The sequence below is a fragment of the Drosophila takahashii genome, chromosome 2L (assembly GCF_030179915.1).
Source record: "Drosophila takahashii strain IR98-3 E-12201 chromosome 2L, DtakHiC1v2, whole genome shotgun sequence".
NCBI lineage: Eukaryota > Metazoa > Arthropoda > Insecta > Diptera > Drosophilidae > Drosophila > Drosophila takahashii.
The window spans coordinates 9,113,924-9,136,079 of record NC_091678.1 but is presented as its reverse complement, the minus strand read 5'-3'; the positions used below and the strand labels follow the sequence as shown (position 1 = coordinate 9,136,079).

At 42.7% G+C, this 22,156-nt stretch overlaps 2 protein-coding genes across 9 annotated transcripts in view; both read right to left on the bottom strand.

Moving 5' to 3' along the window:
* sick (sickie) overlaps nucleotides 1–22,156 on the bottom strand; it is a 186,451-nt gene that overhangs the window by 29,592 nt on the left and 134,703 nt on the right. For all 8 annotated transcript variants that reach the window (XM_070211921.1, XM_070211930.1, XM_044394877.2 and 5 more), the window contains 5 exons: nucleotides 5,580–6,136; nucleotides 5,374–5,518; nucleotides 5,010–5,312; nucleotides 2,536–2,897; nucleotides 2,056–2,207 (listed from right to left, as the gene is read on the bottom strand). In XM_070211921.1, the coding sequence (XP_070068022.1) occupies nucleotides 2,056–2,207; nucleotides 2,536–2,897; nucleotides 5,010–5,312; nucleotides 5,374–5,518; nucleotides 5,580–6,136 (1,519 nt within the window). The remainder of the gene's footprint in view (nucleotides 1–2,055; nucleotides 2,208–2,535; nucleotides 2,898–5,009; nucleotides 5,313–5,373; nucleotides 5,519–5,579; nucleotides 6,137–22,156) is intronic.
* Nucleotides 17,581–18,718, bottom strand: LOC138912314 (uncharacterized). Its single transcript, XM_070212682.1, has 2 exons — nucleotides 18,347–18,718; nucleotides 17,581–18,279 (listed from the first exon to the last, which is right to left on the bottom strand). Exons 1-2 carry the CDS (start codon nucleotides 18,716–18,718, stop codon nucleotides 17,581–17,583), a joined length of 1,071 nt encoding a protein of 356 aa, XP_070068783.1.

Genomic DNA, 22,156 nt, shown 5'->3' with positions numbered 1-22,156 from the left:
CCAGACTCGGCTGCAGACCGCATATCAGACCATATCAGCTGGGAGAGATTCCGATTCTGGTCGGCATAACTCCATTGCAATTATTCTGTGCCTCCACATTGTTTGCACTTTTATGGCAGCTGGGCACCGAAAGTTCTTCGCTCCGCTGGCAAAGTGGCAAAGTGTCGGGGGAGATTGGTAAAAGTCGCCATCAACTTTAAGTTTGTGTCCATCAAATCGCCATCGAATCCATCAGGCCGATTTCCGGCAATTTACACGTACTTCTTGACCTTGGCCCCAGACTTTCCCACACCCACTTAGTTTAGTGGAAAGTGTGGAAAAAATAAAAGATTTATGCTGTCTGCCTGTCTGGCCCCGATAAATTTGATGGCCAAAGGTGCGGGTGGGGGATGCTTAGGGGAATGGCCATAAAATACTTTATAGCGCTTCGACAATGTAGACAAGCATAAAATGTACAACGACTCCCGCAAGCTCCAAGCTCTCCATCCCTGGCGGAATGCAATTTAAACTTTGTTTTCATTTTGTAATGAAAATTGTTGGCAAGAAAATTTGTAAATGAAATCAATTTCAGACCCATATGGAGGTATATTAAAAAAAAAGTCACCCGAAAGTGGGCAAAAGTTGGTCTCCAGCTCCTCAAGTGCCTTTGTCTGCCGCGGAAGTTTATCAGACTTTTGCGTGACTTCTGTTGACAACACGCACACATACCATTTTATAGACAGTCACCGTCTAAGTCTTTTAGTCTGTACACTTGAAAAAAAACCTATGTTGTTAGACTATAAATTTATTTATGTGCAACAACAAAACATAATGCAAGAACGGATTTTGTAATTATATTTGCTCAACTTTTAACTATTCAAATATTATTAGTCAAATTATTATTAATGACATATTCTGGTAAAGTCGATGATTTAGAATAAATTAGATTAATTACTAAAAAAATAATAATTTTAATAATTTATTATTATGTATGATATTTTAAATAATTAAAGTTTCAAATGAATGACATTTCATTTATTTTTTTCAGTGCATTGAGCATCTCAAACGGAATATGACGGAAGGCAACTTGGCGGAAAAAGTTGAAAAGTTGAATGCAAGCTGACTGCCTGATAAGCGAAGCGAATGAATCTTTCAAAGCGGCAAAGCTTTTGGCACACCATTCTGGGAGGAAGGCGTTTCGCTAAAGGTTGAGGTTGAGGTAGAAGTGGAGCAGCCCAGTTGCCACATTCGTTCTTTCAGCACTTTTTCAGCATAGCATCGCCCCTGAACGTAGGCCATGAAAATGCGCAAAATGCTGCAACAGCTGCGGAAACCAAATAAATTGTGCCCCAAAGTACACGGCATAACCACTTAAATTAATGGCCGGGCACAATGCAGACGACGAGGTTGAACTATAAAAGATGCGGTGTGCCAGATTAGGCCTGCAAGTATTTCCCTTTTTTTCCATAAATTATTCAGGTGAAATTAAATTGCCTGGTGGTTTTCGGTTTCCGTTGCCAAGTGGCAATTGCATTTAAACAAATTCCCTAGCATGCTTTTTGGATTCCATTGTAAAACTTTTTCTTCGTTTTAATTGGGCTGTTGAAAAGTAAATTTTAACCACAATAAATTGGCTTGGAATTTATTGAAAACATTTATCCTTAAATTTTTGTGTAAATGTATATATTTTCATGCACTAATGTAAACAAAAAAAATTTAAATTCAAACAGATTTTTATAAATTTTAACAAAATAGTTTATATTTTCCGTTCTTAACCCAGCCCTGTGATAATAAACTCCTAATTAATTATTCAAAAATCTGTGAAATGTTTGAAAGAAAATGGACAAATGATAGAATAATTTTAAGTCAAGAAGTTTTCAAGGGATAAGAAGTGACACTAAAAGTTCCTTGGCCTGTCATTGAGTCTCTTTCACCCAAAAGCGTGACAGCGGTAAACTTGCTGGCAGTAAGTGCAGTCGGGCAGAAGGATTCGAATGCACTCACAATTCATCTGAACTTAAACTAAGCATTTCCATTTCCATGGCTTTGGCTATGGCCATGGTTAAAAGTACTCACATTGGTTGACAGCTGGCTGCTCAGGCTGAGCACCTGATCCCGGGCATCCTGCAGTTCGCGCTTCAGTCTCCTGATTTCGTGTGCCTGCCGCTCCTCCGCATTTCCGTACAAGGAACTGCCTCCGGACAGCAAGGAGGCGGCACTGCCGTGAACTGAAACGGAAACGGAAACAGAACGGCAAAGTTGCATTAATCCGCTTTTAAGCCTGCACTTAAAGGAAGCCTATGAGATATGTAGATAAAGTTCATTTCCTTTTTAAAGAAATAAAAAAATAATGTTTTTCAGTATATAGAGTAAATAATAGGTATTTCTGTTATATTAAAAAAATGCAAGTAAATTATTGGTTGTAATGCTTAATAAATAAAATTAAAATGAAAATATATTCCAGCAGTTTTCTAATATAAATTCGATACTGTAGAAATCCAACAAATTTAACAATTTAATCTTCAAAATCTTTTCGAGTGCTTTTCCAATTCTCACCTTCGTCATTCTTCTTGGGATATGTGAGCCGATGTCCGACCATCCCACCACCTGCTCCTCCTGCGAGTCCTGCGGCCGATGTGGATCCATGGGTGGGCGATAGAACCGAGGCAGCTGCGGCTGCGGTGAAGGGGCCGCGGTTGAGGGGCGTTGGCGAGGTTGGCTGGCTCCAGGCAACGCCACCCACATTCACGCCCACTCCGGGATTTCCCTGGGCCGCCTGCGATTGAGCCGCCATCGCAGCTGCCATTTGGGCCGTGAGAACGCCGTTGGTGCCAACTGGCAGGCAGTAGTAGGGCTCGATTTCCACCTCGCCTCCGCGGCTCAGCATGGAGGGATACATCTTCTCGGATTTCGTGGATCTGAAATGGAATCTCATTAGTCTCGTGTGGCGCCTCTAATTTGACATGCAATGAGTGCGTGAATGATGCTAAAGCAAGTGTGTTTTCGATTCTGAGTCATTGAAATGAAGGTAGATTAAAAATAATGTTTTTAAATAATAGGAAAAATCAGTTAATAAAATATCAGCCTGGCAGTATTCCTCCCTATTTCAATTACATCTTTATTCACATATCTCAATTTTTCATCACTTTTGTGGTCAGACAGTTGCAAATTTCCGTTGCGTTTGTCAGCCCAATGAGGGCAATTCCATTATGAAAACTGAACACTTCTGGGCACCTCAAAAACGCCCACATTTCCGTTTAATTCTGTTACAAATTGGATGTGGCCAGTGGTGCGGGCACTCTGTGTATCTGAATGATAAGGGTTCTGGGTGAAGCCATCGTTGCGTTTAAGTCCCTAGACAAATTGTCATAAAATGCACAGATTTCTAGAAGCTCGCACAATGACCACCGCTCCACAAACAGAAATGGGATGTAGGATTCAGGATACAGTCCATCCCTTCCTGTCCTGTCCACTTGCGCCGCTCTGATAACTGTGACATTAATGGCATTTTCCATGCAAATCTAATATTACGTATACGTCATGTGTGCCCCTGTTGGTGAGGGTGTGAGTGTAAGTGGGTTCTGTTGTTTGCTTTCGGTGGTGAGAGCTGTCGGTTTTCCCCGAGGCTATTTGCCACAAACTTTGGGTGAGTGTATGGCACTGTAAAATTTGATAACAAGCCACCGAACTGGTTGCAAGAGTTTCCACTTCCCCTCACACAATCCTCTGCTCACTTCCTATTGCATAATTGATGTCGAAGCATTGAAAGGAAAAGCCAGGCACACATATATAATCAGAGAAAGCAGATTTAGGAAATCAGAGGAGGAAAACGGAGAACGGAGCTTACTTGCTTAACCCATTATCAACTTGAGCAATTATTATTATATGTTTTTACTTTTAACCCTAGTATTGGCATTTTGAAAACATTTTTAATTTAACTTATTTTCCCAACTTTTCGAACCAATTTTCTCTGCTGCTCTGTGAAACACTTTTTAATGAACCACTCGACCGTCGACAACAGACTTCAGTTGCAAAAACCGCTGACGAAGCAAACAAAAAGGGAACTTTGCTCCATCTGCTCCCTTGCAAAGTCAGGGGTTTTGCAAACCTATTGACATGTCAAATAATAATCTGGCCATCCACAACACCTCCCAGCCAACAGGTTACTCTTTGTTTTTTTACGTTTTCCATTTGCCATTTGCCTTTTGGCTTTTTTATATTTTCTGTGCACGGTTTTCCCAACTCGTTTTCCCAAAGAGCTTTCGCATTGTCCATGGGCGACACCCGAGCATCGGAGAACTTTGCCCTTTAAATAACTGGGCGTGTCGCCATCCTGAACTTTTTTCGGTTTTAAGTGAATCTTTAAAATATGCACAGCGACACGTTGAAAAACAAGCGTATGTCCCGGCAACATGGAGTCCACAAGCCAAAGGAGAGTTCGCTTGGCTTTTTCCGAGTGAAAAGCAGAAATACCAAAAGTTGTTTGCATACTTAAAGGGGAGGTAGAGAGTAAAATACAGCTGACAGTGAAAACATGGTGTACGTGTATGATAATCGTTTTCGTTTTATGTAAAAGAGCAGAGAGGGAAACTAAATTCCCTTTTACACATTGAAAGGATTGAAGATTAATATTCCATTACATTTTTAAATATTTTTATGTGTCATGGGTGACAAATGTCATGGGTGACAGTGTCACAAGTACTTAAAACAGAAAAATTGTGCCATTTTGTAAGAAAATATGTAAAAGCAGACACAAACTATAATGCCAACATTCAAGGATGATAAGCATGCAACATGTGAAATGAAAAACTATGGCAGATTGTTTGTGGCAAGTTTAGCCAGGTTTTTTAGATGAGATGCAAAATGGCTGTGCTGAAACTCTGTGGTCACCTTGGATATGTCCGTTCTTTCAAGTAGCTTTTCAAGGGTAACCGAATTTACAGAGGGAAGAGAGAAAAATGGAGATAAAGATACATACATTCATGCAGAAGGGGAAAGGATAGGCACTTAGTTGATGAATAGATACCAACCTAATGCTGTTGCTGCGGTTCATGCGCGGACTTTGGACGTAGGGCGACTCATTGCCCGCCATTTGACCCGCCATCTGACCCGGTCCTCCGGAACGGTTGTGTATCATCTTGTGGCCATGCCGGGTCATCGCCGGTGAACCGATCTGCAGTTGCTCGACGGACTCACCGTCGGACAGGCGACTGCCGGCCGTATTGCTGTGCTTCAGCCACATGGCGTATGAGCTATATTCGGGCTTGACCTCCGCATAGGTTTGGGTATCTGAGAGGGATCCATCGTGACGAGCTCCGCCGCGATTGGAGATTCTGTTAAAGAGTTAAATAATTTAAATTTTAATTAAATAAATTTTTAAATATTAAAGCTTACCTGTGCTGAAATACATGCAAATCGCTGCCAGGCTTGGGCAAACTATGTGATCCGGTGGCCAGACGCTCTCTGATCGACTGGCTCAATTGGGTGGCCGTTGGTCCGGTCAAAGAAAAACTCCGATGCTGAGTATTCGCGGGCAGCTCTGAAAAACCCAAATATATGATTAATAACCCCTCTTTATTAAAGGATTCACTGCTACTCACTGTTCATGTCATTGGGCAAGGTCTGAGTACCGCCTGCTATTTTACGACCACTCGCGGTCCTTGGAACCGCCGAAACGTGGGCGGTACGACCGCAGGGCAGTCCATTGGATGCCACTCCTCCGGCGGCCATCATCATGGCAATGTTCTGCTGCTCCGCGGTGGCCGTGATACTCCCATTGGCCCGCTTTACATAGCCAAAACTGGGCGGAACGCCCTTGGTTCGCGACGAGGAGGAGGGGGAGCCCTGCTTGGAGGAGCCACCACTTCCACCGCCCATGCTGCGACGGGAGGGGGAGGACTTCTCCGACTTGTCCATCTTTGGAGCTCCGTTGAGCGGTTCCGGCATTTTTCCCCAATTATCGCGTCCATTTCGAGATCCTGGCCGATGATGGGGACTGCCATCCATTTTACCGCCGCCTCCGTTGTTGTTGTTATTGTTGTTGTGGGCGTGGCCGTGGGTGGTGGTGGAGCCGCCGCTGGAGCTGGCCTGACTGGCTGCTGAGCTGCCGTTCGCGGCGGTTCCGATGCTGTCCAAGGAGCCGCGACTATTGCGAATACTAAAAGTAGGAAGACAATAAGGAAAAATTAATTAAAATGTAAGGAAATTGTTTTTTATTATTTCAAATTTGTTTTTTAATACTTTAAATATTTATTTTAATATTTAAATATTTATTTTAATATTTTAGCGTAAATAAATATAAAAATATTATTTTATGTGGCTTTAGTATTTAAATATCTGAAAACATAATTATCAGAGCTTTTAAGTTTGAAAAAATCCAAACAATTGGGTTATTGTTTAAAGTTTATACCAAGGAGTCATGGGAAATGGCTTTCTTCCTTCATAAATAACAATGAATAAGCATTATGATAAAGGCGCTAATTGGCCAGCAACTCGTTAAAACGGAAAGCAGCAGCTTAAAAAGAAGCTTTTAAGGGAAAACAAGTTACGTATACGCCGCATGGGCTTCTCGATAAATTTACGTTTCGCCATCAATTCCGCGGATAATTTATGCTAGTCAACGCCTTAAATGGCTTATATATAAATAAGTATGTACTATAAAATATTCGTATATAATGTACCCATCAAAATTCCACTCAAGAGTAAAATTGTCAAACAATGGCCAAATCAGCGGGCAAACAAACGGCATTCAAACGATGAAAAGTCAAGAAATCCGACAGAGACAAAGGCGAACAAAAGACCAAAGCTGAAATGGCTGACAGACAATCCGCAAATACAATTGGCAAGTGGCTAACGAAAGAGGTGTTCTTGAGGGGCGACAAGTCTCGAGGAACGGCTACAATTTTCAATTAAAATGACAAAAGATATTCCGGCTTGCGGGGCCAAGGAGAATTCCTCAAAGTCAGGACTCAGACGGAAAATTGCATGTCTAAGCCAAGCTACTATGGCCAGGGGCAGTATTATTTCTCCTTGCCTCGCAAACATATATCAAAACTAATTGGGCGTGTCCGTGATCCAATAAATAATGTTGTTTATTTATGGGGCAAGCAGCTTGCTGGTGAAAGAGTTTCTGCTAAGAGCACTAATAGCATACGTAAGTGAGTACTTAGAGTGCTATAACTTTAAGAGCAATGAAGGGATGATATTTTGAGCAAAAATATAAAATGAAATATTTATTCTTTCTTAATTTAACACTAAATAGACTTAAACAATGGTACATAAATCATAAAATATTTGTTAAATATTTTAAATATATTTATTGAAATAATAAAGATAAATTTGAGTTCATAAATTGTGGTTTTTTATCGCTTTGTTATGGTCAAACAGCCTGCACAATGTGCCCATTTAAATCTAAAATCCTGCCACACTGCAAAATGGGATGCAAAAACATTTTACAGAGATAGAATAACACAAAGCGGCCGAATTCCGAGTTATTTCGCGTCGCTTCTGCTGCTGGCATCAAACTAAATAATATCAATTTAAACCAGCTAGCAATTTAGATGGATTTGATTGCACAACAAAGGGGAATGGTGGCACCAATAAATTAACTAATTGGTGTTGCGTTTCACAGCGGTTTCTAAGGCGACTAAAGTGGTGAAATCCCGAATTGTATGCTATGATTTGGGGCAGAATAAAATAAAACAGTGGCGAAGGGCCAGAAAACAGCTGTCTGGGTCGTAAAACCCAACTACACCCTGGCAAGCAATTACAGTTTAGATATGCCCCGGACTGAAGGGGACGAAAAAACAACATTCTCCCCGTAACTGAGACGTCCACTTCCATTTCCGAGGGTTGGGTTGGTTGGGTTGGCTGTATTGTTAGGTCGTCATACCCTCAAAGAATGCGTGACTGTCTCGGTGAATGGGCGGCATTTGCGGGGGCTAAGTGTGGGCGGAAAATGCCAGTGAAAGTGGCATCAGAAGTGACACATAAAGCTCATAAATTGTCGCGCACTCAATATGCATAAGCCGATGGGGGAAAAGGTATTTCATTGGAAGGAAAAATCAATAACGATTGCCGTATCTCCATACAGTTGGTCGAATGACCCACGATGCCTTCTGAACGGCAAATGGGTGAAATCAATAGAGAAATAACCACACCACCTTAAATGCAATTTAATTTAACACAAACTTAAATTAATTGAAATCAATTGTTTGACAACAATTCTGGTTTATCCTTTGTGCACCTTTTCATTTAAAATGTTTGTTTGTTCCCATTATTAAACAAGAGAGAACGCTATAGTCGGGTGCCCCGACTATCAGATACCCGTTACTCAGCTAAAGGGAGTGCGAAAGAGATGGAGAAAAACTTTGATCCGCCGTAACTTTTTAACGAATGGTCCGATTTAAAAAATTTCTTCTACATTTCGATAGGTATTGATAAACACAATAAAACTGCATTTTTACTTTTCCAAAATATTGAAATTTTTAAAATCGTATATATGCGATTGTGGGCGTTAGAGGGGGCGTGGCACCCTTTTGAAACAAACTTGCGCTGCGTAGGAACTCCTAGAATCTGCATGCAAAATGTCAATCTTCTAGCTTTTATAGTTTCCGAGATCTCAGCGTTCATACGGACAGACGGACAGACAGACAGACAGACAGACAGACAGACAGACAGACAGACGGACAGACGGACAGACGGACATGGCTAGATCGACTCGGCTAGTGATCCTGATCAAGAATATATATACTTTATGGGGTCGGAAACGCTTCCTTCTACCTGTTACATACTTTTGCACGAATACAATATACCCTTTTACTCTACGAGTAACGGGTATAAATATCGTATTATTCTCTCTGTAAAAATGCCATAATTATTTATTGCTTTTATTGACCCATGGCTTTCGTTGTGCCTGCAACAAACAGTTTACAAATAATTTAGAGAAATTAAGTATTCGAATTCAATGGGAACCGTAAAGCTTAAATTCCCGTTTTCAATTGAACGCCTGGTGCAGTGGCAAACGCGAAACAAATGACGCAGAGCCACAGGATTCGTTGCCGTGGAAGCATTTTTCTTCCGTTTTTTTTCCTCCACTAAAGATTCTGCAAAAAAGTGCGCATAAATTTTTTGCGGGCGGTCGAAAAAAATGGGGAAGAGAACTGGCACACACACAAAATGCTCACCAATTCCGGAACAGACGTCATAAGCAGGGAATTCGAAGGGAGCAAGCGGAAAGCGGATTTATAGCCATTATGTGAGATGAAAAAGTGCAGTTTTATACATGAAGCTAAGCTTCTTCGAATCGTTTCATTCAATAAATATTTAAAGGGAATATTTGGTAAGGGTTGTTTATATTTATTTTGAGCCGAAATCTTTTTTCTCCCTTTTTTTAGGTTTCAACTTTTTTACAGGGTCACTATAAAAACTGAAAAATAAAGAGTACCCTTTGAAAGAGTAGAAAAATTAAGAAAATTTGGCCAGTTGCAGGCGACTTTTGAGAAGTTTTTTTTATTGGCTAAACCATCAGTAAGTACGTAATATTTGTCAAGTGCAGTTTATAAGAATCAGTTCAAAGTACATGACAAATGCAGTGAGCTTATTAAAGCTCGATTTTAAAGGTATTGCATTTATACAAATATTTGTATAATCTACTTGCAAAAGCCTCTATGAACCTCCCAATGTTTAAAATATAAACATTATAGTTCATTGGGAAAACCTCGTGCCATCGCCTAAATGGCATCCATCCATTTCAGCGCTTCGTCCTGCCGCTGTTTTCCTTTGTATCGATGTCAGTGCTCGGGCTTTAGTTTTTGGGTTCCACATAGACCGTAAGTACATACATATATATTGCCAAAAAATAAATGCCTCCCTCCGGGCGAGAGTGCAAAAATGAAATTCCATGCATGTCTGCACCGAACTGGCTCCATGGCTTCTACCATTTTTCGTCCATTTTATTTCGCCGGAGTTTCCTAATTTCGTGCACAAAATGTAATTTGCATGGGAGTCGAGTAGTCGAGCCAACAACCAACCAACCAGCCGACGGAAAAACAAAGTGAAAAGCCATAAACAAGCGGTCCTCTCTGCGCTTTAGTGTCGGTCTATTTAAATTCGAGGGGGCTAGTGTTCGTGTAATTTTTAATTTAGTCGCGCTAATTTATTCCCTGACCAAAAGCACGTGTTCAATTTAAATGAGAAGGCCTCTGGCGGCCCGGAAAACTCCTAGGAGGGGGTTTGCTTTTAGAGGTGGCAACACATTGGCGTAATTGCCGCTTTTAATTGACAGTTGGCGCTTAAATGCGCTCAAGTGCTGTGGGCTTCTATGTAGATAATTAGGCGTGGAATTCAGGTCCTTGACAAAAATTACTGACCCTAATTCACGAAGGCATTTCTATATGTACGTGGGTACATGCGAAAGTGACTAATGATGATGAGAGGGAGAAAAGACTGGGAGAAAGGAAGAAAAAGTGTTAATGACTGTTGAGCGAGAATGCTAATTAAAAAGGTTGCTTTAGAAATTATCGGATTCAATGGATTCATTTGAAAAATGTAAAAATCGATGGCATTTCTGCTAGCTCAAAAGGGGAACTTAAATGATTTTAGCTTCGTTTCTTTTCTAGGATCAGAGCTATATTAAGTGAATACGCCTTTGACATATAGCTCTTCTCCCTTGTTAAGTATTCAATATTCTATTCCGCTTGTTGAGCGTAGAATCCTTTGAATCCTGCAATCCTTTTCATTTGTTAACACTGTCAGCAAAGCAACAAGCGACAAAGTATTCCGACTTATCAGCCCGGGAAACAGCGAACAATGCTACACAGTCCTACTCGCATTTTCCTTCCTTTCTACACCGAACACGATAACATTCTGTGAATGGAATTCTGACAGCTTTACGGGCGTTACAAGCGCATTAATAAAAGTGTCGAACATGTGGGCCGGAATGTGGGAGGTTCTCGGGGCTCTCGAGATGAGTTGGCACGCAACCTTCAACCGAGTTCCTCCCAGCTTATGTTTCTATTTCGCGATGGCCTTGCAAATGGCAGCAAACAAGGCAAAAAGGCGCCTAAAAGCAGCCAGCACTTGAAACAAAAAAACAGAAACGCAGACTGTGTCAAGGATATAATGGAGGATTTAGTACGCGTAGAGAGAGTACTTTTTAAGAAGAGTTTTCGGCGCTTTAGGTATATTTTCTAAACATTTTTCATTGAATAATAATATTTATAATATTAGTTATACTATTAAACTATTGGTTAACTAATTATTTTTGGAATTATTTGAATAAGCTGTTCAGTAATTGTTACATATTTCTCAAGAGAATAAAATATATTTTTTCGCTTACTACCATTTTATTTCGCCAACTCAATTACCCCAAACAATCTGCGATTACGGGGTAGCAAAAAGAATTGCACACTCGTACGAGCAGGCCCACATCAATTATGCAACCGACAGGGAGCATTTCCCCAAAGCAATTGTTTGCCTTTTACGATACTCGACCGACGGTGGGTCATAAATTATGGCGGCCAGGAGAACGGGTCCAGTTGGTAAGACGAAACAGCCTTCGAGAGAGCCAAAAACCTTGGATGCCACCACTGAGGAGCTCAACTTTTTCAGCAAGTTTTCTGCAAAGGAAAAATTCCTGCCCAATAACTTTGAAGCTGAAGAGATGCCTCAAACGGAGGCGACAAACGAATGCAAAATTAAATTAAGCACAAAACTTTGTTAATATGCTAAACAAAAACTGGAGTCCTCTTCTTGGTCCTGGCTGCTTCTGCTCTCGGTTTTTCCAGGAATAAGGGGAGTTGCGCTTCTGGTTGCACATTTTAATTAAAAAAGCTACAAATTACAGACAAACAAGAGACAAGGCAAAACGAGCAGGGAAACATGATAAAAACCGGAAATTAGAGAGACAGAAACCTTTTGGCCAAATCCAAGTTGACTTTTCCTTCTCTCTTTTCTTAGCAATTGGGTAGGGGAAAGGGATAAATAAAATGTATATAAAATAGTATAGATTTTTTATATGCTTTACTTTGTAATAAATAAAAAATAAATAAAGCATTCGATTTGGTTTAAGGGTTGGCTCTTTCCAACCCCGTTCGGCTTTAATTATAGAGCATAACGACCGTTTCCACCTTGCAGAGAACTACTTAGTTTGCTCATTAATAAACTCATTTGTTAAGTTAGTTAGTTTGTTTGCTCCGCCTGTCAGCCGGCTACTTCAGGAAGAGGACACGCAAATGACACGCCCTCTTCGATCGCCCACATCCCTGGCATGTAATTTTGTGTTGCTAATCACATTTCGCCATCGATTTTCCATACGCAAGACACACCTCCTCCCCGAATGGCCAAATGTGTGTGAGTCAGGATAAGCAGCAGGATAAGTGGGAAATGGGTGATTCCAGGGACTCCTCAGCAAGGTATTTATATTGCAACTTTCCCCATGGCCCCAAATCATGCAAACTATGTTTACGTTGCGGTATTGTTTTTGGTTCGCCACTTGACAGTTTCCACTGCGGCAAACTTCTGGCGTTTTTAGGCCAACTCGTTTAGCCCATTTTATGGGGCCGTTCAGGCCATCCTGTCCTTTCCTGTTACCTCCCGGATTCCATGCTTCCTTTGGACTTCCCCTTTCCCCGACACAATAGTGTGAATCTCTTTCTCTGCTGTCCGATATAAAAGTTTTATATATGCCAGCCCGGCATTTGAGGCGTTTTTATTAGCCTCCGACTGTCTTACATAAATTTAACATTAAATTAAGTGCCATTTCACCTTGCACGAGGGTTGGAATGCCGGCGAAACACACACAAAATTAAAGCGGACTTAGAACCCAACGTTTGCCGAAGTTCATTGCACTTTCATGAACTTAAAAGGGGAGTGTGGATCAGATTGTTGGGCTTTAAGAAGGGATAGGACCTCATGTTCTTTCTATGTTTTTTAGTTGGCATAGGAAAATGTTTGGTGAAAGGGAGAGTCCTTAAACAAAGGAAAATTATGGGGGTTATGAGTGAATAAATAAATATGATATATGCAGTAGAACCAATTATGTATATTAGTAGAAAAAAGATGTTAGCGCTAAGAAATGTTGTATTTATTTTAAAGAAAAATATCACAAAAGTTTTACAACTTTTTATTCGTTATAAAAGTTATACAAAATACTCTACAGGTGTTTTTTTATTTTTGAAAATAAGTTATAATGAAGAAAGTTATATGAAACATGTAAAGTTCTGTATCTTCTACCCTAAAGTCACTCCCCAATTACCAAGCTTATGCTGAATTAACTGACTCTAGCTCACTTTTGCAACTGATTCAGTACTGAAACCGCCGATCCCCGAGCATCACATGGCGCCTGGACGGGATTAGACCGCTTAACCCTCTGCGGTTGGCGGGTGTTCTTCGGACCCCAGTCAGGCGTGCCTCGAAAGCCGCTTAGCTCATTGTAAATTCCAGCTAAAGCCGAGCAGAGAAACAATTTGGCTAAGCCATTCGTGGGGTTGGGAGGTGAAAGAGCTGGCAGGTCCTCCAAAGGATACACACTGCCTGTTGCTGTTGTTGTTGTGGCTTTCGTCCCTTTTTTGGAGTAGATGGCTTTTATATATTCTCCCCCAGTTTTTGCCTTTTTAAGATTTATGGGCCCTGGCCAAGTTGGAATATGCACTCACACAGGGAATGTCAGGCATTCGAAGTAATTGTTGAAATTGATAGACAGCTGATAGACGGAGCGAGTGAATTGATTAGGGCAACGTGTGGGAAAATGTGAGCAAGCCTCGGATCTCGTGTTTGTTTACCTTTGGAGGGTCCCCCATTTTTATGACCCCCTTTGCATACGACTGGCCCAAACAGAAGGACAAACACCGGAAAACACACACACGAGGACTGGGTAAACAAAGGCAAAGGAGTCAAAGTCGGACGGAGGGTTTAATGCCCCGGGGCAGTCATTGACACCCGCACTCCTCCCTTTTCACTGCCAAAGGGTTGGATCGAGATTGGACCATGTTAATTAAACAGAATTTACCTTTATCTCTGAGTGTCGGCAAATATTGGTAAAGTTTTCACTCCATAAACATTGTTATCCGCACGCCAAAAAGTATGCAAGCACTCGAAAATCATAGAAATTCGTTTTGTTTTCCCAGCACTCGATGGTAAACCGCACTCGATTTTTCATTTAAATATGAGATATATCACAACTCTCAAAATAATATTTATTTCCGGTTTTCTCGAACTATATATTATTTTATTTATTTTTTTATATTTACTAAATTTAATTATCTTTATAACCACGTTATTTTTTCCGCTTCTGCCGCAGCATTTTCGTGTGGCAACCGCGAAGACCGAGTGTTGAAATCCGTTTCTGGGGTTGCTCCTCGGTTCTGGCGTGGAAAAGCCAAAGCTCGAAAAGCAGGGAAAATTCGAAATGCCAACTTAAGAGAGACACGAGGCTCTCTTCGTAGCTAAGAGAAATTTACTATTGAAAGTAAAAGGCTGGGTGACATGCAACGCCAGTCGAACTCAAGACACCTGCCCACCTGAACACTGTAGTATTTATGCCTGACTATATATTTATATACCTGTCTGTTTGCAAACTACGGAGTTTTGGCGCTTTGGGCGTATTTTTTGTGCTCTCTCGGCCACGCACTTGTTTAATAGTTAAGCAGCCCAGAGCCATGATAATTCACCAAGGCGGGTTAAAACAGAGAGAAACGGTGGAATAGGAAGTGGGTAGAAAAGTTTGCCGAAATGGAAGTTCGGCTAAAGTTTGCAACATGGTTATCAAGCTGTCATTTTGCGATTGAAATTTATTGAGCTCTTTTCAGAAAATCCTTACATAAATGTAGAGAAGTTGCGGGTTTTAGACAGCGCATTAATAATAATAAAGGGTATTTTTAAGACATTTTCGGGGTTTTATAAAAACGAAAAACGTATTTTTAAATTTGTTTTTAAAGGAAAATTTTAAAACTAATTTCTAAAGCTAACACTATGAATTTACAGCTACCAGGAGTCACAAGGATCTAAGCTTCTAATAAAACTGTCATCTTTCTTTCTCTTTGGACGACAGTTATTCGGGTTTATGGCTCCCTAGTACGTGCATTTCAAATGCTGTCCTTACAATTTCGTTTTTCTCATAGTTTGCGCTTTTCTTCTCTTTTAGCTTAGTCCTGAGTCCTGCCATATGATATGAATCATGGCCAGGAGAAGAGTAAGGGAATTTCCGACTGCCGAGTAGGTTGGTTGCAGGGGTAGTTCTCTCGCACATTTCCACCCACTGTTAGCCAAACTGTCTGCCAAAGCAACAAATGTCTTTTGGCCACAATTCAGTAGAGAAAGAGAGAGAGAGCGATTTACAGCTGTGAGTTTTAGTCTAAGAGAATCCTCCAGTTCGAAATTAAATTCGCTTTTTCTCTTATTTCGGAGTCCAAAAACTGAAACTTGTTTCGCACTGTTTGGGCGTTTGTCAGCCCGGTTTAAACTCCAAAAATAATTGAGCCAAGGGCGGGCTGGTTATGCTATTGCCAATATACGACCAAAAAAAATGCAAAATGTTCACAAGTGTTTGGTGAATGAAAAGCGAAACTTGATTGGCTGGCAAGTTGCTGAAATCTTGTGTGCTACGATGGAAATTCATTAATTGACAGCGATACCCAAGCACCATATGCACACATAGAATTTTTATCGCTTTTCATTATTTCGCCGGAGCTCATTAATCTTGTGGAATTGTTTGCGAAAACAGTGCTTTGAAGGGGGATACCAATCAGTCAGTAAAACGTTGATTTGTACAGGGAAATATTAATTATGAAGGGTGTTAAGGGAGGAAGGTCACAGTTGTCTCACTCACTCGAAGTAAATTAAAAAAAATGGATAAACAAAAAAAAATTAAAATAACTTTTTTTTTAAATTTTTTAAATATTTTGACTAAATAAATTAATAATATATCAAAATTGTTTTTCAATTTCCTAGACAATCAATCAATTAAAATCATTTACCAACTCTTTCCAAGAAAATAACGACATATGCCCGATGTTGCCTTAACAAATAATTGAGATAAATATCTTGCAGCTATGGCCAAGTTATTGGAAAACGATTAAGCCGAAATCCGAGTCTCAGCCGCCGTTGACCATGTCTAAACCACAAAAGATACAAATATATATGCGCAACTTTGTTTGCGGCATGTGGAAAGGTCAGTTATGGCTTAAAGGCTTGCGATTGCTTTGCCACACGCTTTGAGTTGCTTTTAATTGCTCAGCACTTGCCGTGGGTGAGGTTGAATGGAAAAACAGTTGACTTTGGAGCTACAGCGACTGCAGTTTTATCTGTTTGAATTTCTGGCATACGGAAAACTGCAACTGGTTTTTGATTCGCTAAGCCTGACAACTGTTGCAATTGATTTGCCGAGCCAAACAATTTGTGGCATTACGTTTTGCATAATGAAATTGAGAAAAAGATACAGAAATTTACAAATAAATGTAGAAACTCTCGATAACTATAAATTCTAGAAGGTTGGAATTAAGCATTCTCATTATGAGGAATACTGCGCAGTGCAAGTACTCACTTTAACTTAGTAATGGGTATCAAATATTCAAGAAACTCGACTACAGCGTTCTTTCTTGTTTTGTTTTGTCTTGGCGCCATCTATAAAATGTGCTAAAAGGTGAAACAGGTGCAGTAGCCGCAGTTGAATTTAATAAAGTAACGAATAAAATTATAATTGATTAACGCCGCGGGCAATTAAAATGCAAGCATGTTGCCCTCGCCAGGGGGTAGCTACTAGCTACTAGCCACCTGTATGTACAAATCCTGAGTCCTGTAACTACTGTACTGGATTTTTGTGGAAGAGAAAAGCATATCCCACATGAGCGTCACAATTTGCTCAAAGGACCTCGGCGCAATGATAATTGCCTGCAATTACATCAGGCCGCTTATCACACGCACCACATCTAGCCGGGAAAATCTCACCCATTTGCATATGAAGCGCAGAGCTTGGGAATAAAACACTGCGTTTACAGTGAAATTGTCGAGGGAAATGGAAATGGGGCCACTTAGCGGTGGTGAGCGTTTACTGGCCAGGGCCAGTTTAATGACAATCGCCGATACAAGGCTTTTTCTGCCAGGACCAAGCATGTCATGCCATTAAATAGAAATGATTTTACAAAATAGAGGACCTACAAATGTAACTAGTTAAATTAGTAAAACCGCAAGAAACACAAGACGAAATATTGCAAATTGTCTACGGTGCGTATGAGTATTTTGCGCGTCTGGTGCACACTGCGTATGAGTGATTCGTGCGGCTAAAAATTAAGAATGTAGCGGGTTGGCGCTGCTAAAAATTGAGAAAGCAGGGGATTTGGGCGGTTAAAAATTGAGAAAACAGAAGGATTGGGGCGGCTTTAAATTGAAAACACAGAGCCGAGTGTCTCCTCGACTACACGGGCGTCCACCAAACGACCAGGGTCTTCAACTGTCGGCGCAAGCCCCTGTGTTTTAAGATATGATTTTTATAGATATTAATGGATTTTAATGTAGATTTATAAGCTTAAATTTCTTAAAGTGTAAAATACAAGGATTGCTCCACTTTTCGAACGCTGTTTCGGCGAAACTGATGATGATTGTCCTTTAGGTCCTACCCGCCTGTGAAGGGAGCACTCCGCACTCGATTCGTTTTGTCGAAAAGAGTCCGAACACCCCCGCAATCCGAGGAATCACCTGCGGCCCGTGGTGCTTTAGCTGCCTCGGTGTTATGTGGAGGGCCTCCACGGCCTCTCCGAGGCCATCCCGCCACCGACATCCCACGTCCTCCAGGGTATCATTCCTGGCGTACAAGAACCTGAAGGAGCTGTGTGGCGTGAGGTCGAAAAACCTTTGCGCAACCTTCATCATAGCCTTGAGCTCCCGCTCGTTGTCGGCTTGGCAGCAAGGCGGCTCCAAGGCCAGATTGAGATTGAAATACTGGGTGAACTGCTTCGCCAAACTGCTGCGCAGGAAAGTGTCTGAATAGGCCTCCCTCATGACGAAATCAGAATAACACACACTTCTGCGCTTCCGGAAATGGATGAGGTCCCACAATTTGGGGACCTTATAGTCCACGGGCAACTCGTTCAGGACATTTCGGTCCGACACCACCGCCAGCATCAGGTGCTTTATTCCGATTTTCTGGAAATGTGAGATCAGGGCGCCGGTGATGCTCCTCACCCTTGAGGCCTTCTGGGTGGTGATGGCGTCGATGTATAGGACCTGGAAGTGGCACCCGTCGAACGACTCCATAGCGTAAGTGGATAGCCGGTACGCCACCACATCCTTGGCCGACACAATGATCTTCCGATTTGAAAGGAAACAAGGACAGTTAGTCAAGGTGGTAAACTGGTCCACCCCAATAGCTCACCTTCTTCAAGTGGAGCTCATCGATCTGGAGGAAGAAAGGCTTGGTCCACTCGTTGCCCTCTTGCCCCACTGCGCTCAGCAAGGTGACCGTACCCTTGTCCACATTTACGAAGTGGTCCACGAAGGACAGGAACTTCTCAGTGCGACCCCGGAGGGTGTCCCCGGGATTCAGACGGTGGCGACCAATGAACTCGCAGCTGAGGATGACCTCGGTGACGTCGATGGGCGGAACGGGCTCCCTTGCAAGATATCCCGCTTGGGCTTGCTCTTGGGCTCCAGCTTGGACTTCCACTTGGGCTTGGGCATCCGCTTCCGCTTCGGCTTCAGCTTGGGCTCCAGCTTGGACTTCCGCTTCCATGGCGTCGAAATCCATTTCGCAATGCGTAAACACGTGGTAAAATCAAAAAAACCGTTAAACCAATCGAAATCGGCCTATCGATCTATCGCAAGTGCGATACTTCAGGGATGACTTGATTCGCTTATCGACACTATCGAAAATCGGCACCAAACAACAGCTGTTCGGATTTCGCAATGGAGAAGTTCTCCTTCAAAAAGACCTCCTCGTCCTTCGAAGTGACCTTCGAGTGCCACTCCATCACCAACAGTGCCCAGGACGTCGCCTCGCTTATCAGGCAATGCCAGACTCCACCCTCGCTCCCGCCTAAAAGGGAACGCATGCGGAAGTTGCGATCCTCAGCCAGCGGCAGCTCCGGAGCCTCCTTCGGAAACCTGGGTGTCGCCAGGGAGTTGTTCCAGCCAAGCTCCCACGAGGGTGAAGGGAACATCATGCACCTTCTGGAGGAGAGCGACGATGAGGATGGGGCGGTGGCCAACAAGATCTCCAGGAAGCCCGAAGACGGCGGCTCGGACTCGGACGATGAGAATGCGGCTGCAGCCAACAAGATCTCCAGGAAGCCGGAAGACGGCGGCTCGGACTCGGACTCCACCGTCACCAGCCAGCTGATGAGTCGATCGCAGCTGAAGACCAGCCTGGCTGCGAGCAGTCTGCTGCAAAGGCTGTCGGATCAGGAGCAGCAGGTCTCACTGCTCACAGACGAGGGCGCACTGTCCCATGACGACCTCTTCTTTGAAGAGCAGCTGAACGCCATCATCGGAGACTCGGGATCCGACAAGGAGAGCCAACTTTCGTCTTCCCTGCCCCTGGTGCAACCAGATGACGCTGAGGAAGCGCCGCAACCGCCGGCCTTCGAGTGTGTGCTCTGTAAGCTCTCGTTTAGCCGCCAAAAGGAGGTGGACCGACACAACGGGTCGCAGAAGCACGTCAAGAGGGTGGCTCAGACTTGCTCCGCATGTGAGGTGTATTTCGTCCGCATCAGCGACTTGCAGGAGCACACCTGTGGGTTCAACACTGTGGAGCAAATCTCGAAGTACGAATGGAAGTGCCCCTTCTGTCCGTACACGTCCATACGGACAAGCGTCGACGTGCACCTGTCGGTCCACCTTGGCAAGGAGCGTTTCCACTGCAAGGTGTGCAACATATGGATCGCCGGCTTTAACAGCATGAAGAGGCACCAGGAAACGCTCCTGCACAAGAGGCGGCTTCAGGGCAACGTCGAACGAAAGGAGTCCCAGTGCATCTTGTGCAAGTACTCCACGACGAGCAAGCAGGCCTTCGAAAGGCACCTCCAGAGTTCGCGCCACATCAGCCTGGCCACGGCGAAGAAGGAGCAGCTGCTGCTCGTCAGCCAGACCGGGAACCGCAGGTACCTGGGCAATAGCCAGAGGGACAAACAGGCGGCCGCCGACCTCCTGGAAGCCATTGACGATGTGACTCCAAAAGGACCGACCGATCTCAACCCATTTCTGTAACTCTAGTTTTACATTAACGCAATAAAATAAATGTACATTTTTCCGGTTTAAAATGCCGGTATTTATCGATTCCGGCTTATTTTCGATCATTTCTGGCTTATTTCCGATTTCCGGCTTATTTTCCGGTCATTTCCGATTTCCGGCTTCTGGGGTGAAAAAAAGGGCGACTCGTGCTGCTAAGCAATTTTAAAACACAGGGATCCTGCTAAATAATTTTAAAAGACAGGACGATTTGTGCAGCTAAAAATTGAAAACACAGGGTGACGCAATTTTACATATTTAGTACATGTGGTCTAAATTATTGATTGGGGTCTTGTCTTTGCTAAAGCAGCACACCACCTGGTAGGACTACAAAAGAAACTATTGTGCAGGTTTGTGTCTCAGATAAATTAAAAAAAAAAGGTTCGCCGTATAGGTGTCGCCACACAAATTACCAAGGTCCTTTACCGTTAAATTTAAAATTATAAGGTCCTTATAACTTGGTCCAAGTTAAAAATGATGCCAATCGACTAAGTAGCAAACTGCATCCGGGGCATTGCACTTCCACTTCCACCTCCACTTCAGGGAAAAACTAATATACACTTATAGATCACTCACTGATTGAGTGATAGCCACATTGAGAGATGGCCAAGAATTTTCCCTCGATGGGGAGAAGAGCGAAAGATCGGGAGGCGAATGAATCATCTAGATTGTACATGGTCGGAGGAATACCAAAAATACCCCGTTTGTGGGGCGACTACGTGCCAAGTACTCGCCATATAAGGCATAAATGCCAGCCGAGGCATCCCATGTGTAAGCATTCAACACGTTTTTCCTCGAACATTTTTTTTGTTGAGCCACTTAAATAAATAAAATATGTTTCCAATGCGTCACATGAGCATTAATGTGAAAGGACGTCCAAAGAAATTGAATATCCCAAAAATGTTCGGTTCATTTAACCCAACTCGAGGCTCGGGGGTCAACTAAAAAAGGCAAAAAAGTGTCGGAAAAAATTCGGCCCAAATAAGGCGTATCAAAACGAGGCGGCGAGGGTCAGTTTGCCATTGAACACTCGAGTGGACAGCAGACAGGTGGAAATGCCCGGTCAGGAAACATTTTTAGTCCTGTGGCCTTGGTTCACTGAATTTCGGATTGAATTAATGAAAACAATTTGCAGGCATTATTTTGTGGTGGAATCGATTTGAGAGGGAGTGCGAAATTTATTTTCAATTTGTGCGTGGCGCTGTGGTCGTTTTCCCATTTTCCAAAATACGTAAAAAAAACTTTAAGTTGGGTTTGAAAAATTAGAAATGAGAAAATGTATTTAAATATTAAGGATTTCTCTCAATTGGATGCTGAAAAATGCAATAAAAGTAAATTTTCAGTTACCTTACCCATACAAAGTGTAAGAATGGCACGCTCTGGCCATAAATCAAATGACTTGAAAAATGCTTTATTAAATAAAATGGAGGTGGCTGGGATTTCCGCAGGCCAGCAAAACGGCTGGAGTCCGAGTTGGGATGGCAAGGATATGGCCATATGTGCGTCCAGTTGGCCAACTTCTCTTACCCCTTTGCGAACATCCTGTCTGGCTTGCAACTAACTGTCTGCTTCCTTTGGCATGCCACACGTTTTACCCCTATACCCCGCCGACTCACCATGCCCATGCTGAAATATTTCTGCGCCCTGCTGCATTTTGATTTACTTTCATGGCTAGACAACGCATGTTGAGGCGTCATAAGACCGGCTCACTTGTTGGGCTTCGGAAATTATGTCCTGCAGGTGTCTGCGGCGCAACTGATTAGCTCCTGCCCCCAAGGGACTCGCCGGGAATCCTGTGCGACACTAATGCGACAGGTTGCCACCGAACGACGTGCATTAAAATTCAATTACAAAATATTTTCCAACTGCAGTACGTGACCGAGGCTCTAAACTCCGGGGTCCAGGGTCACTCTCTATTTATTGTGGGCTGAGGAGTGCCCTTCTTTGAACTTGGCGACAG

Excerpts from the sequence above, each read along its gene's own strand:
- LOC138912314 (XM_070212682.1), bottom strand. The coding sequence starts at position 18,718 with ATGGATTTCGACGCCATGGAAGCGGAAGTCCAAGCTGGAGCCCAAGCT. Across the intron at positions 18,280-18,346 it reads ATGAGCTCCACTTGAAGAAG|ATCATTGTGTCGGCCAAGGA; the intron begins GTGAGCTATTGG and ends TCAAATCGGAAG.